Source organism: Thamnophis sirtalis, unplaced genomic scaffold (assembly GCF_051295495.1).
Source record: "Thamnophis sirtalis isolate CommonGarterSnake01/CBP01778 unplaced genomic scaffold, rThaSir2_p1.2 scaffold_3, whole genome shotgun sequence".
In the NCBI taxonomy this organism is placed as follows: Eukaryota; Metazoa; Chordata; class Lepidosauria; order Squamata; family Natricidae; genus Thamnophis; species Thamnophis sirtalis.
In genome coordinates this window covers 10,049,159-10,064,640 of record NW_028261383.1, presented here as the reverse complement: position 1 = coordinate 10,064,640, position 15,482 = coordinate 10,049,159, and the positions used below count along the sequence as shown (strand labels likewise).

The 15,482-nt window shown below is 42.0% G+C and overlaps 1 protein-coding gene across 1 annotated transcript; it reads right to left on the bottom strand.

Moving 5' to 3' along the window:
- Positions 1–3,577: 3,577 nt before the first annotated feature.
- LOC148047131 (uncharacterized) lies at positions 3,578–15,091 on the bottom strand. The gene is given in 2 exon segments (XM_087708312.1): positions 3,578–7,157; positions 15,003–15,091. A coding segment is annotated over 1 exon segment (2,382 nt). The 5' UTR covers positions 5,965–7,157; positions 15,003–15,091; the 3' UTR covers positions 3,578–3,582.
- Between the last annotated feature and the right edge of the window lie 391 nt (positions 15,092–15,482).

The following is a 15,482-nucleotide window of genomic DNA, read 5'->3' as shown; positions in this document are numbered from 1 at the left end:
GCTTCCCACCCAGTGGTGGAATTCAATATTTTTACTACCGGTTCTGTGGGCGTGGCTTGGTGGGCATGGCTGAGGATCATGTGACCGGGCGGTTTGTACGACGGAAGGAAGATAGTAACAGTAAAATTGAAAACTGTAACAAACAATTGCACATTTATTCAAAATCCAATTTAAAAACCTTTTTAGTTAATGTTAATTCAACACAATTGTTGAACATGATCCAGTGATACCAGGTTCTCAAAGTCTGATAGTCATTTTTCAAGAACCTTAGTAACGTAGTAAACTCAGTAAAATTTAGTAACTACTTCACTGTTCAGTAAATTCTGTGTAATACAGTGCATGCCTGATCATTCACACACACACTGCTGCCTTTTTTCCCCCCAAAATAACAGGGTGGGGTGGGGGTAGAGAAGGAAGAAGACTTTGTTCTGTGGTATCTGCCATTTCAGAAATGCTCATTAGACTGCCCCACGTGATCAGTCTTTCCGTATTCCTCAATATATTGGTGCCCAGCAGCTGGTCAAAATCCTAGTAGTACTTATGGAGCTGTAGATGATACTATGGCAAAATACAAGTCTTGCAGCTCATGTATACTTACACAACATAAGAGTGATGCCATTATCCAGGTTTATCTGTGACAAAGGTCTCACTGTGCATAAATGTCAAGATAGGAAGGGCACTTTATTAAAAAAAAAAACCTGCAGCGTTTTGACTCCATTTGGTTATAAAACATCTTGTTTGGAATACTGGAACATTTGGACAGCATTTTCTTCTAATATGGGACGTTGTTCTATCATAATTTTGTTTTGCTTTGTTTTTTCCTGTATGTGACAATAACCAACTTTAGACCACTTTTTTATTTACTTTTTTAAAAACTGTATATGTTGGAAATGCTTATTCCTCTTCCACAATCTCCCCTATATTTCAGCGTTCAATTAGATTACTTTGCAACTGAAAGTTTGAGAAACCATCCCAAGTACCCTTCCTCCCGCTCCTCGCTTTTTAAGGCCACCTCTACGAATGGAGCAAGGAGGCAGAGGGGGGCTAGCCTCTCTCCCCCCCACCGCATGTTTACCTTTATTGCATTTCTAAGGTGGGAGGGGTAGAGGCAGGCGAGAGTGGTGCATCCGTGTGGAGCGAGTGCAAGAGGGATTGGGGGAGCGGTTGGCTCCGTTGCACATGCAATCATCGCGGAGGCGGCTCACAACACAGTCCCGGAAGGGGAGTCAGAAGTAAAGCCATTTATAAAAGCGTGAGAGAGGCAGGCGAGCGCTCTTGCGCAGTGACATCGGACTCTGCTGCGTAATGCAACACCAATTCCCAATCCCTGAACAATTGAGGCCCAAGCACAGCCCCGTTCAGTCACGCATCTCTTCTCCATGCACAGCACACGCAGAGTCGTATCAGAGGAGAAATGCAGGCCCCCCTTTGCCCCCCCCCAGCCTGACATGCTCGTATGCCTCCTGAGCGAGCGAATAATCCTTCCAGTCTTTGGGACGTTAGACTGAATTTCACCCCTCCTGGAAGTGCCCAGATGACTGGCGGCCAACAGAGCCCCAGGCAGAATTGCGCCCTGCAACGGGGCCATTTCCAGCACCCCGCTGCCACCTCCTTTGCCTCTTAGCGCCCCCCTTGCATCTTAGTGCCCCCCCTGCTGCCTCCTTGCCTCTTAGAGCCCCCCTAAGTCATCCCACCGTCCCTCAGGGGGCGGTACCACCCCCTTTGGGAACCACTGCTCTAAAGGGAGATGAGAAAATTCTTTCTGACTCTGACTTGTAAACTGTGTGGCAAATGCTGTGTAAAACCCCCAGTGGACGTTGGTGGAGTACAAAGACTTTCAGAGAGATTTCCTTGTGTTACTTTTTCTACACAATAAAGTTGTTGCTTATAATCCCAATGTGTGAGGCGTGGGCACGCCTGATAAGGCGGCTGCAGCCGGAAAGGTAAGGAAAAACCAAAAGTGCCTTTGAGTCCAGAAGGATCTCCTTCCTTCTTTCAACAGGAAGGCAAGAAAAATTCTTGAGGAGGAAATGGGGAATACGCCTGGAACCTTCTTTCTGCAGACTTCAAGCATGCTCTGTTAGGCTTGGAACTGTTTTACTATAGGAGAAATAGTTTGTACAGGTAGTCCTCAACTTACAACAATTGAGGCCAAAAATTTTGTTAAGTCAATCACATTTAGGGCAATTTGCTCCATTTTTGTGACCTTGCCACAGTTAAGTGAATAACCACAATTGTTAAATTAGCAACATGGGTGAATCTAGTTTTTCCCGTTGACGTTACTTGTCAGAAGGTCACAAGAGGTGATATTAAATATTTCCTAGTTCAGAAGTTTTCTTCTGCTTCAAAGTGGTATGGTTAATGGGGGGGGGAGCACTAGTCGCACACACATGCGTGCTGGGGTCACATGCATAGCATTATGGGTGTGGCCGTGCCCATGCACATTTGATACACAATCCAAAATACGTTAGCCATCATTGATATATGTCCTTCCCTCCCTCCCCAATATGAGGTTCAGAGATCTTCAGAAGGTAAGAAGGAGGAGGGTGTGAGGTCGGGTGGGGTGGGACTCTGGGGGAGAGAGTGAAGGGCCAAGGAGACTCAAGGGTTAGGAAACAAAGCAAAAGAATGTCTTGGAGGGTGGCGGGGGGGGGGGGGGGGGCTAGAGATTCCTACGGCAGGCAGTTTTTCCCAGCTCTGAATAGACAGTGTTCTGCTTAGTGACTCAAACATTTGATTAATGGCTGCATCAGGGAGAGCAGGAGGATTCGGGTAGTTAAGGAAAGCAATTTCACTTAAGAGCCATTGCAACCTGCAACCTTAATTCAAGGCACATAAGAGTTATATCTCGAGAACTACTTTTATGCGGGCTGTGGAATTCTGGGGCTGAAAATTGGGTGAAATCAAGGTAGAAGACTGAAACTCCACATGTGGAAATTCCATAATCAGCAGACAAAAGCTCCACCCACAATTCCATTTTGAGGAATTCCTCTACTTTTAGAAAAGGAAATATCCAAAAGTTTTGCTGATAACCAGAAACTAATAGTTAGCCATTTTTCCTTTTCCTTTTAACTCCACTTACAAATTTAATCATGAGAAATGTTTGAGCAAAATTAATCAGGCCAAAATTCAAACAATCAATTTCTCATGTATACTGGGAGATCAAAAATGAAATTCAAGTATTCTCTAAACTCATCTATCTTTCCTCATATGAATTACCTTGTGTGCAATAAGGGATGATTTATGCTTGAAGTAATGATCGCAGACTCGACAATTCAAAGATTTCTACACGGTGTGAGTCCTCTGGTGTGCCACCAGGTTGAAATTCTGACTGAAACCTCCCCCACAATTAGGACATTCAAATAGTTTCTAACCTGTGTGAGTCCTCTGGTGTTTCACCAGGCTGGAATGATCACAGAAACCTTTCCTACAGGAAAGACATTAAAAGGGTTCTCTCCTGTGTGAGTCCTCTGGTGTCTCGCCAGATTGCAATTCTGATTAAAGCTTTTTCCACAAAAAGGACATTCAAAGGGTTTCTCTCCTGTGTGAGTCCTCTGGTGTGCCCACAGGCTGAAACTCAGACTAAAACCTTTCCCACAATAAGGACATTTGAAGGGTTTCTCTCCTGTGTGAGTCCTGGTGTCTCACTAGATTAGAATTATCACTAAAGCTTTTCCCACAGATATGACATTCAAATGGTTTCTCACCTGTGTGAGTCCTCTGGTGTTTCACCAGGCTGGAATGATCACAGAAACCTTTCCTACAGGAAAGACATTCAAAGGGTTTCTCTCCTGTGTGAGTCCTCTGGTGTCTCACCAGATCGGAATTTGTAATAAAGCTTTTCCCACAGATAGGACATTCAAAGGGTTTCTCTCCTGTGTGAGTCCTCTGGTGTGTCCATACACTGGAACTGTGACTAAAACCTTTTCCACAATCAGGACATTTGAAGGGTTTCTCTCCGGTGTGAGTCCTCTCGTGTGTCACCAGATTGAAATTCTGACTAAAGGTTTTCCCACAAATAGGACATTCAAAGGGTTTCTCTCCTGTGTGTGTCACCAGATTGGAATTCTGACTAAAGCCTTTCCCACAGATAGGACATTTAATGGGTTTCTCTCCTGTGTGAGTCCTCGGGTGTGTCCGTAGGCTGGAACTCTGACTAAAACCTTTTCCACAATCAGGACATTTGAAGGGTTTCTCTCCGGTGTGAGTCCTCTGGTGTTTTACAAGACTGGAATTATCACTAAAGCTTTTCCCACAGATAGGACATTCAATGGGTTTCTCTCCTGTGTGAGTCCTCTGGTGTCTCACCAGGTTGGAATGATCACAGAAACCTTTCCTACAGGAAAGACATTCAAAGGGTTTCTCTCCTGTGTGAGTCCTCTGGTGTCTCACCAGAATGGAATTCTGATTAAAGGTTTTCCCACAAATAGGACATTCAAAGGGTTTCTCTCCTGTATGAGTCCTCTGGTGTGTCACCAGGTTACAATGATCACTAAAGTTTTTCCCACAGATATGACATTAAAATGGTTTCTCACCTGTGTGAGTCCTCTGGTGTCTCACCAGATTGACATTCTGATTAAAGCTTTTCCCACAGATATGACATTCAAAGGGTTTCTCTCCTGTGTGAGTCCTCTGGTGTGTCACCAGATTGGAATTCTGACTAAAGCCTTTCCCACAGATAAGACATTCAATGGGTTTCTCTCCTGTGTGAGTCCTCTGGTGTGTCACCAGGTCGCAATTAAAACTAAAACCTTTCCCACAAATAGGACATTCAAAGGGTTTCTCTCCTGTGTGAGTCCTCTGGTGTCTCACCAGATTGACATTCTGATTAAAGCTTTTCCCACAGATATGACATTCAAAGGGTTTCTCTCCTGTGTGAGTCCTCTGATGTGTCACCAGATTGGAATTCTGATTAAAGGTTTTCCCACAGATAGGACATTCAAAGGGCTTCTCTCCTGTGTGCGTCCTCTGGTGTTTCCGTAGGCTGAAACTCTCACTAAAACCTTTTCCACAATCAGGACATTTGAAGGGTTTCTCTCCTGTGTGAGTCCTCTGGTGTCTCACCAGATCCAAATTTTTAATAAAGCTTTTCCCACAGATAGGACATTCAAAGGGTTTCTCTCCGGTGTGAGTCCTCTGGTGTATCACCAGATGGGAATTCCGATTAAAGCTTTTCCCACAGATAGGACATTCAAAGGGCTTCTCTCCTGTGTGAGTCCTCTGATGTGTCACCAGATTGGAATTCTGACTAAAGCTTTTCCCACAGATAGGACATTCAAAGGGTTTCTCTCCTGTGTGAGTCCTCTGGTGTGTTCGTAGGCTGGAACTCAGATTAAAACCTTTTCCACAATCAGGACATTTGAAGGGTTTCTCTCTGGTGTGAATCCTCTGGTGTGTCACAAGACTGGAATTATCACTAAAGCTTTTCCCACAGATAGGACATTCAATGGGTTTCTCTCCTGTGTGAGTCCTCTGGTGTGTCACCAGGCTGTAATTAAAAGTAAAACCTTTCCCACAAATAGGACATTCAAAGGGTTTCTCTCCTGTGTGAGTGCTCTGGTGTCTCACCAGATTGACATTCTGATTAAAGCTTTTCCCACAGATATGACATTCAAAGGGTTTCTCTCCTGTGTGAGTCCTCTGATGTGTCACCAGATTGGAATTTTGATTAAAGCTTTTCCCACAGATAGAACATTCAAAAGGTTTCTCTCCTGTGTGTGTACTCTGGTGTGTCACCAGATTGGAATTCTGATTAAAGGTTTTCCCACAGATAGGACATTCAAAGGGTTTCTCTCCTGTGTGAGTCATCTGGTGTTTCCGTAGGCTGAAACTCTCACTAAAGCTTTTCCCACAGTCCGGACATTCAAAGAGTTTCTCTTCTGTGTGTGTGGTCATGTGTCTCAGGAGGTGGGAATTTCTAATGAAACTTTTCCCACAATCTCCACACTTATAAGGTTTCTCCATGGAGTGAATCCTCTGATGTATTTTCAAGTATGATTGAAATTTCTCCCAGAGTCAGGACATTGAATGGGTTTTTCTCCTTTATGGTTCCTCTAGTATTTCACAAATTGGAATCATAACTGAAAGTTTTCCAACAATCAGGACATTCAAAGCATTTATCTCCTATGTGAGTCTTCTGATGTATCACCAGGCTGGAATTGTGACTTCCCCATAATCAGGACATTCAAAGGGTTTTTCTTCTGTGAGAGTTGTCTGGTGTCTCTTCAGATGGAAATTTCTAATGTTGTTTTTCCCATAATCTGGATACTCATACAGTTTCTCCCTGGAGTCAATCTACTGATGTGTCACCAGACTAAAATTGTGACTAAAATTTTTCCCCACAATCATGACATTCAAATGGTTTCACTTTTGTGGGAGTCCTTGGGTGCTTCACTAGGGTGGAATTCTCACTGAAACTTTTCCCACAGAAAGGATGTCCAAATGGTTTTATTCCTGTGTGTGTATCCTTTAGTGTCTCAAGACCTGAGAATTTCTAATGTAACTTTCTCACAATCTGCAGTCATACGTTTTCTCCCTCCTGTGAGTTATCTGATGTAGCACCATGTTGACATGCTCACTAAAACATTTACATTGGGAGCACTTCCCCCTTGTGTGGTGATACTTCCATGAACCACAAGGGAGCTGTTGTGACCATAGTTTTTGCCACATTCAGGTAATTTGTATGGATTTTCTCCTTTCTGCCCCCTCTAGTACATAATCAGTTGTGATTTGCAATCTGTGCTTTTCCCACAATAGGCAAATCTATGGAGCTTTTTCACAGCTGATATACTTGGGGAGGTCAAAATTATGGACAATGTCTTGTTTAGTGGTGCTTTCATTTAAGTCGTCTTCTTCCTCAGAGAGAGGCCTGCATTACTGTCTGTCTTCCTCCCCACGGACTTCCACATATATCCCTCTTTTGCTGAATGATGTAAAATCTCCGTTCACCTCTCATTCAATTTATCCTTGAATTCTGCATAATCTGCTTATTCTTTCTCAATTTTCTCTCTTTTGTCAGCTGCTGGAGGAAGAGCAGATTTGTATGGTTTTCTGCAGGAAATGGAAAATATTTTGATTTCTGGCTTGATTTTCTTCCCTTTTCACCACTGATTGTTATTTACAGTTGTCCAGAGTGCTCTTATTGCCATCCTGGTCATCTGTAAGATGCAAAGAAAAATGTAACTTTAATTGTTTATAAAATGGTTAGAGATGAGGTGAAAAAAGAAGAAGTATACACCACTTTTGTTCATGGAAGTCCTCAGCTGCAAATAAGGGCAGAAAATACTGTCTACAACCCCTCTGGTGACATCCTTGTTCAAGTAGTCCTCACTTAACCTCCCGCAATTGGAACTGATATTTGCGTCACTAAGCAGCTCAATCATTAAGCATCTTGTCACATGACAGTGCCAACTTATATCTGCTCCTCTGTAGTTGCTAAGCTAATTACTGTGGGTTGTAACTGTATTAACAGAACATACTTCTGGAATGGAAGATACTCTAGAGGTTCTTAATGATGCCAATACTAACTTGACATTGAAAACAGAGGTGGTGGAACAAAAAGTGGAAAATGCTGAAAAAGAAATTATTATGATACAGTACCGACAAATGGAGTTTGCATTAAGAGTAAGGGGGCTGCGTGAGGAGAAACAGGAGAACTTGAAACAGATCCTATCGGAAGCCTTTAACCGCCTGATGGGAAGACCAGGGACCAATCTTGATTGGCAAATTAACAAAGCTTACCGTGTTAACTCCTGGCTGGCAAAGCAGAAGCAGCTTCCTCGAGACATCGTTATATATTTTACTACAAGAGAGCTTAGAAATATGGTACTGCAAGCGTCTTATAACACTAAGCTTCAAATTGGCGGTCAAGACCTGACTGTTTTGAAAGAGATACCACCTCAAATGTTAAGAGCCAGGAGAGACTACGCTTTTTTGGTCGAAGAACTCAGAAACCGTCAGATACAGTATAGATGGGATGCACCATTTGGCATTATATTTACATTTGATAAGCAAAGGTATCGCCTCAACTCTGTATGGAAAGCCCGAGATTTTTATTATAATATATTGAAGGCTGGATACCCTGCACCATCTGGACCTAGAGAAAGACCACAAGAAGGACAGGATAGACAGCAAACTACACAACCACCAGACAAGATGGAGCATCTCTCTTTTCTAGAAGTGCAAGGTGTTATGGAACAAAGATCTAGCCGCATGACTACTAGACGAATGGAGAAACAAGCTAAAAAGCAACAGCATCAACAATCACCGGCCATCGATCAAGGAACTACAATAACAAGCCTGGAAGCAGTGGGAGGAGCTAGACCTAAGGTTAAACAGGCCATGCAGGAAGCTCTAAAAATGCTTCAGCCAACCAAAGATGACAACTAAGATTTTAAAATGGAATGTCAACGGACTGAATTCTCCACAGAAGAGGAAGAAAATATTTCATTATCTCAAACAGTTTAAGAATGATGTAATTTGTTTGCAAGAAACTCATATCAAGTCAACTGATCAAAAATATTTGATCAACTCAAAACTTGGTCAACATTTTGCAGCTTCCGCTATGGAAAAGAAGAATGGTATAGTTGTATACTTAAGAAAAGACATGAAAGCTGAATTAATAGAAGCAGATCCCTTCAGAAGATATATTGCTTTAGACTTAATCCTAGAAGGGAAAAAGACATTACTTTTGGGAATTTATGCTCCCAATCAACAGCAAGACAGATTCTATAGAAATCTTCATGCTAAATTAGTACAGTGGGACTATAGCTCCTGTATACTATTGGGTGACTGGAATGGAGTGATAGACACTAAGAGAGATAAGAAGATTTCCCGCCTAAATACTAAGATGCGAGCAAAGTTACCAAAACCTTTCTTTGACATTATGGATGACTTTGAATTGAGAGATATTTGGCAAGAAAGAAATGCAGAGGAATATGACTTCACTTTCTTCTCGGACAGGCATCAATCCCTTTCAAGGATTGATTTTATTCTAACCACTAATGATTTGCTTTCTAGGGTCAAGAAGACAAAGATTGCGGCTAGGGTCCTTTCGGACCATAACCCAGTTTGGATGGAGTTGGGAAGGGTAGTGCAGGCAAGAAGGTCTTGGAGATTGAATGAAAACTTATTTAGATATGAAAAGTATATTAATGATTGTAAAAAATTACTATCTGAATATTTTGTTTTGAATATGAATAAGGGTACATCTATGGAATTTGTATGGGATGCAAGCAAAGCGTATATGAGAGGAGTGCTGATGAATATAAATAAAACACATAGAAATAAACAAGGGTTAAAACAAAGAGAACTGGAAGAGGAAATTAAGAGAAAAGAGCTGGAGTTAACAATGAACCCAGACGATACAAAGGTTAAGGAAGCTATTAATATATTAAAATCTCAATTTGACATGTTGATCTCTGACCAGGTAGCCACTAATTTATTATATGCAAAACACAATACTTTTTGTAACGCAAACAAACCTGGCAGATGGTTAGCTTATCAGATTAGGAAAAAAAGGAAAACTCGAAATATATCTAAACTGATTTACAGAGGGAAGGAGGTGTTTCAACAGGAAGAGATTCAGTAGGCTTTTCGGGAATTTTTTACAGAACTGTATAAAGGGGATAAAATTAATGGTTTAGACATAGACAAATATTTAGACAAAGAGAAAATACCTTCAGTTAGAGAAGAGCACAGGCAAAAATTGAATCAACCAATAACCTCTGGGGAAATCTTGCAGGTAATTAAGCAATTAAAGTCAGGGAAAGCACCAGGTACAGATGGCTTGACAGCGGTTTACTATAAAAACTTACAGTTAGAAATGGTAGAACCTTTTAGAGAATTATTTAATATGATTCAAATGGAAGGTAAAGTGCCTCCATCTTGGAAGACAGCGTTTATATCTTTGATACCCAAAGAAGATCAAGATACTACTCAACCCAAAAATTATAGACCTATTTCATTACTGAATGTAGATTATAAAAATTTTACTAAAATATTAGCAAATAGGTTAATGTTGGTTATTCAACAATTGATACACACGGACCAAACAGGTTTTATACAGGGGAGATAGATGAAAAGTAATGTCAGATTAATTATTAATGCATTAGAATATTTGGGAAAGAACAACCAGATCCCTGCTGCGTTTATATTTTTGGATGCTGAGAAGGCCTTTGATCGAGTTAACTGGCAATTTCTGCTGAAGATATTGCAAAAAATGCAGATAGGAGATAATTTTTTACAGTCAATTAAAGCAATATACCAACAGCAAACAGCACAAATCATAGTCAATGGAAGTTTAACAGACTCTTTTCAAATTGGAAAAGGTACAAGACAGGGCTGTCCTTTGTCCCCATTATTGTTTATTATAACTTTGGAAGTATTGTTGAATAAAATACGGGGCTTGGATGGTTTAAAAGGGATCAAGATTAGGCAGCAAGAATATAGAGTCCGCGCTTTTGCGGATGATTTGGTTATAATATTGGAACAACCGCAGGAATCCAGTATGGTTCTAATGAATACGATTAATCAATATGGTCAAGTGTCTGGCTTTAAAATAAATTTAGGAAAAACCAAAATATTAAACATGTATTAATAAATAACATGTTAATAAATAAATAACATATTAATTAACATGTATTAATTAATAAATATTAATATGAATATTAAACAAAAGGAAGAATTAGGAGTGATGCTAGGATGTGAGGTAGTTAAAAAAGTCAAATATCTTGGAGTTAACATTTTAACTTCAAATGGGAAATTATATAAGCATAATTATGAACCACTTTGGCATAGTATACAGACAGAGATGAAAAAATGGGAGAAATTGCACTTATCTTTGCTGGGTAGGATAGCGGCAGTGAAAATGAATATTTTACCAAAATTTTTATTTCTTTTCCAAATGTTACCTATACTGAAAAAAGATGCGAACCTTTTAGAATGGCAGAAGGGTATCAACAAATTTGTATGGGCAGGAAAGAAGCCGAGGGTAAAGATGAAAATAATGCAAGATGTACGTGAGAGAGGAGGATTGAAACTACCTAATTTAAAACTATATTATGAAGCAGTGGCATTATCTGTAATTAGTGATTGGATTCATTTAACCAATGATAGAATATTGAATATTGAGGGACACGATCTGGTATTTGGCTGGCATGCTTACCTGTTATTCAACAAAAAATTGGATAAGAATTTTAAAAGTCATATTTTAAGAAATGCTTTACTGCGGGTTTGGAAAAAATACCAATATAAATTAAATGACAAGATACCCATGTGGGCAGTTCCTAGACACACAATTGAAAATATGAATATAGCACAAAAACAGGACAGAATTACTTACAGACAGCTTCTTACCTCGGAAAGGGGGGTATTACAATTAAAATCTTTAGACGTATTAAAAGAGGAGAAGGTAGTTCAAACATGGTTCCAGTATGGGCAATTACAGGCTAGGTGGAAAATAGATCAAAAAATTGGTTTTATCCAAGTTGAGGATAACTTGGTGGTGAGACCAGGAGGGGTCTCACCACCAACGGCAGTGGTGAGACCCCTCCTGAAGAAACCATCTTTGGATCCAGCCGTTCTTAACAACTATCGTCCAGTCTCCAACCTCCCCTTTATGGGGAAGGTTGTTGAGAAGGTGGTGGCCTTTCAGCTCCAGCGGTCCTTGGAGGAAGCTAGTTATCTTGACCCATTTCAGTCTGGCTTCAGGCCTGGCTACAGCACAGAAACCGCTTTGGTCGCATTGACCGATGAAATCTGGAGAGCCAGGGACGGAGGCCACGCCTCCATCCTGGTTCTCCTTGACCTCTCAGCGGCTTTCGATACCATCGACCATGGTATCCTTCTGCGACGACTGCGGGAGGTGGGGGTGGGAGGCACCGTTTTGCGGTGGTTCTCCTCTTACCTCTCGGACAGGTCGCAGTCGGTGTTAGTCGGAGGGCAGAGATCTACCCCTAGGCCCCTAACATATGGGGTGCCGCAGGGTTCGGTCTTGTCCCCCCTACTTTTTAACATCTACATGAAACCGCTGGGCGAGATCATTCAGCGGCACAGGATAAAATACCACCAGTATGCGGACGATACTCAGTTGTATCTGTCCGCCCCATGCCAACTCAATGAAGCGGTGGACGTGATGAACCAGGGCCTTGAAGCTGTTAGGGACTGGATGAGGGCTAACAAGCTTGTGCTCAACCCAGACAAGACCGAGGGGCTGTTGTGTTTCCCTCCCACTAATTCGGCAAGTATCCCATCTCTCAGGCTGGGGGGGTCAAACATTACGCCCGTCAGACAGGGTCCGCAACTTGGGAGTCCTCCTGGACCCACAGCTGACTTTTGAACACCATTTGTCAGCTGTGACCAGGGGGGCATTTGCCCAGGTTCGCCTGGTGCACCAGTTGCGCCCCTACCTGAACCGGGAGGCTCTCACAACAGTCACTCGTGCCCTTGTGACCTCTAGGCTGGAGTACTGCAATGTGCTCTACATGGGGCTGCCCTTGAAGAGTATTCGGCGACTTCAGCTAGTCCAGAATGCGGCCGCCCGAGCGATTGTGGGTGCACCTCGCTTCACCCACATAACACCTATCCTCTGCGAGCTGCACTGGCTACCTGTCGATCTCCGGGTACGCTTCAAGGTGCTACTTATCACTCACAAAGCCCTTCATGGTAGTGGATCTGGGTACTTGAGAGACCGCCTACTGCCAATCACCTCCACTCGACCAATTAGATCCCATAGATTAGGCCTCCTCCGAGTCCCATCTGCTGGTCAATGTCGACTGGCAACCACGCGGAGGAGAGCCTTCTCGGTGGCATCTCCGACCCTATGGAATGATCTCCCCGTGGAGATTCGTACCCTCACCACCCTCCAGACCTTCCGCACAGCCCTTAAAATCTGGCTATCCCATCAGGCCTGGGGTTAAAGACTGTAACCCACCCGAATAGTATGAATGTTGTGCTTTTAATGATGTACTGTCCTATGTGTTAAATGTTTGTTTTCCCCCCCTTTCGAGTTGTAAGCCGCCCTGAGTCCCCCCAGGGAAAAGGGCGGCATATAAATAAACTCAAATACAAATACAAATACAAACTTGTTTAAACAAATAAGAGATCAAAGCTTAATGCGTATAAAGAAGATATATGATGTATTAATAAAGATGGATTCGGAAACAGAATTAGTTAAAGATTGTATGATAAAATGGGCTCAAAATATTGAAGAACCAATAATGTTGGATACATGGGAAAGAATCTGGGTAAGAAATGTGAAATTTACACAAGCTCAAAATCTGAGAGAAAATTTTTACAAGATGTTCTATAGATGGCATTTAGATCCTAAAAAGTTGGCTTCTATGTATCCGAATGTACAGCCTAAATGTTGGAGGTGTGGTTCTCTCGATGCTACATATTATCATATATGGTGGACCTGCCAAAAGGTTAAGGCATTCTGGATAAAAATATGGTGGGTTATGCAAAATATTTTTAAAAGAAGGATAAAATTTACTCCTCAGTTATTTTTACTAGGTATATGTACTGACTTTACAGTGGTAGAGACTAACTTGATTCTGCACCTAATAACGGCAGCAAGACTGTTGGTGGCGCAATACTGGAAGAAGGAAGACTTGCCTACATTCCAAGAATGGACATTGAAAGTCACAAACTTAGCCGAGATGGCTAAAATATCGGCATATCTTAAAGATCACTCAAATGAGAGATATAAACGAGTCTGGAAAAAATGGATTGACTATATACAAAATAAATACGGGACCAAGAAATTCCAGTTAGCCTATACTTAAGATCAGAAATGATTTAAACTGTTTAAAGTTACTTCAGTAAGAAGAAGCTAAGGTCAATGTAGAATGTCATTAATTTCTTTATTTCTTTTTTCTCAATAGATTTTAGACTGTATTAGTTAAAAATCCATACCGTGTACGGGTTCTGGGAAGTTGGGGGGGGGAGGAGGAGGGCGGCTGGGGGGTGGAGGGAGGGAGGGGCATACAAAAAAAATGTACTTCAATGTTTTAATGATTGACGAATGATGAAATATTTGTGTTTTTTAAAAGAAATAAAACTCTTTTTCTGAAAAAAAAAAGATATAATGGAAGACTTTAGCTACCCTGATATCAACTGGGAGGCAAAGTGTACAGCAAGCAGAAGATTGAATAGATCGTAACCAACTTAGCTGACAACTTTGTCATCCCAAAGATAGAGGAGTGAACTACTGGAAAAACTATACTCGACCTAATTCTTACTAATAGGGAAGCGATAGAAGGAGTTGAAGTTGTCGGAATCTTGGGCGAGTGACCACGTCTTACTGGAATTCAATATAATGCAAACACAAGCAATAGAATATAACCCAACAAGTGTCTTAAACTTTAGAAGAGCTGATTTTAACAAATTCAGAGCCTAAGCAAAATTTCATGGATAAAAAAGAGAAAACAATGCAGGGAGTGTGGGAAACTAGGGGTGACATGATAGCCATCTTCCAATACTTGAGGAGTTGCCACAAAAGAGGGAGGGGTGTCACCCTATTCTCCAAAGCCCCTGGAGGCAGGACAAGGAACTGCAGGGACACTCATCAAGGAGAGAAGCAGCCTAGAACTAAGGAGAAATTTCCTGACACTTCAGAAGTTGTGGATGCTCTATCACTGGTGGCTTTTAAACAGAGACGTTTGTCTGAAATGATATTGGGCCTCCTGCTTGATCAGGGCGTCGGAATAGAAGACCCGCAAGGTCCCTCCCAGCTCTGTCACAAACCCTCCAGTGATGGGAGCACCCACAACCTCTGGGGGGAAGCCATTCCCGAAGAATCAACCTTCACTGGAAGGAGACTTTTTCAATCTTCCCATCAGAAGGAAAATTGCAGCCACCAGTTTCACAGCGTGCAGCACCAGTGGACTTAAATTTGGGGAGGGAAGGAACCTGCAGCAGCTGCTGAGATGCTTCAGCCCAGTTGCTTCTTTGCTTCCAGGCCGTGGAGGAAACCAAACAGCCCGACTTACTCCCGGACTCACCTTCCAGCTGCTGCTTCGATCATGAGAAGAGCAAAAAAACCGCTCTTCACACCACTCTCCTCCCATGAATGATCCGGAAGAGGAAGTTCAAAGATTTTTTTTTTCAAAAGGCAACTGGACTTTCTTTCTTCTCCGCTTCCCATCGCTTTCCAACCTTTCTAGCAACCCAGTCCTCGATGGTTTTAACCCCTTTAAGCTCAACCACAGGTATTATCCGCTTTCTACGCACAGGTGTTGCCTGATTGAGCACCATCTTCAGATAGGAGGCAGAAAAAAAATCCTTCTCCAGTTTCTACTTAAGGTGTTTGCACTGAAATAAAGGACACGTGTGGGAAAGGGTGAGATGGAAACCATAGCAAGCTTGCTAAAAATTCATTGCAACAGGATGTAGGCATGGCTACCTTGGTATTTTCCTTACTGTGTCATATACTGTCAAACAACCAGCTGTGTTTCCTGCTTGGGTGACTAGGTAAAATATAG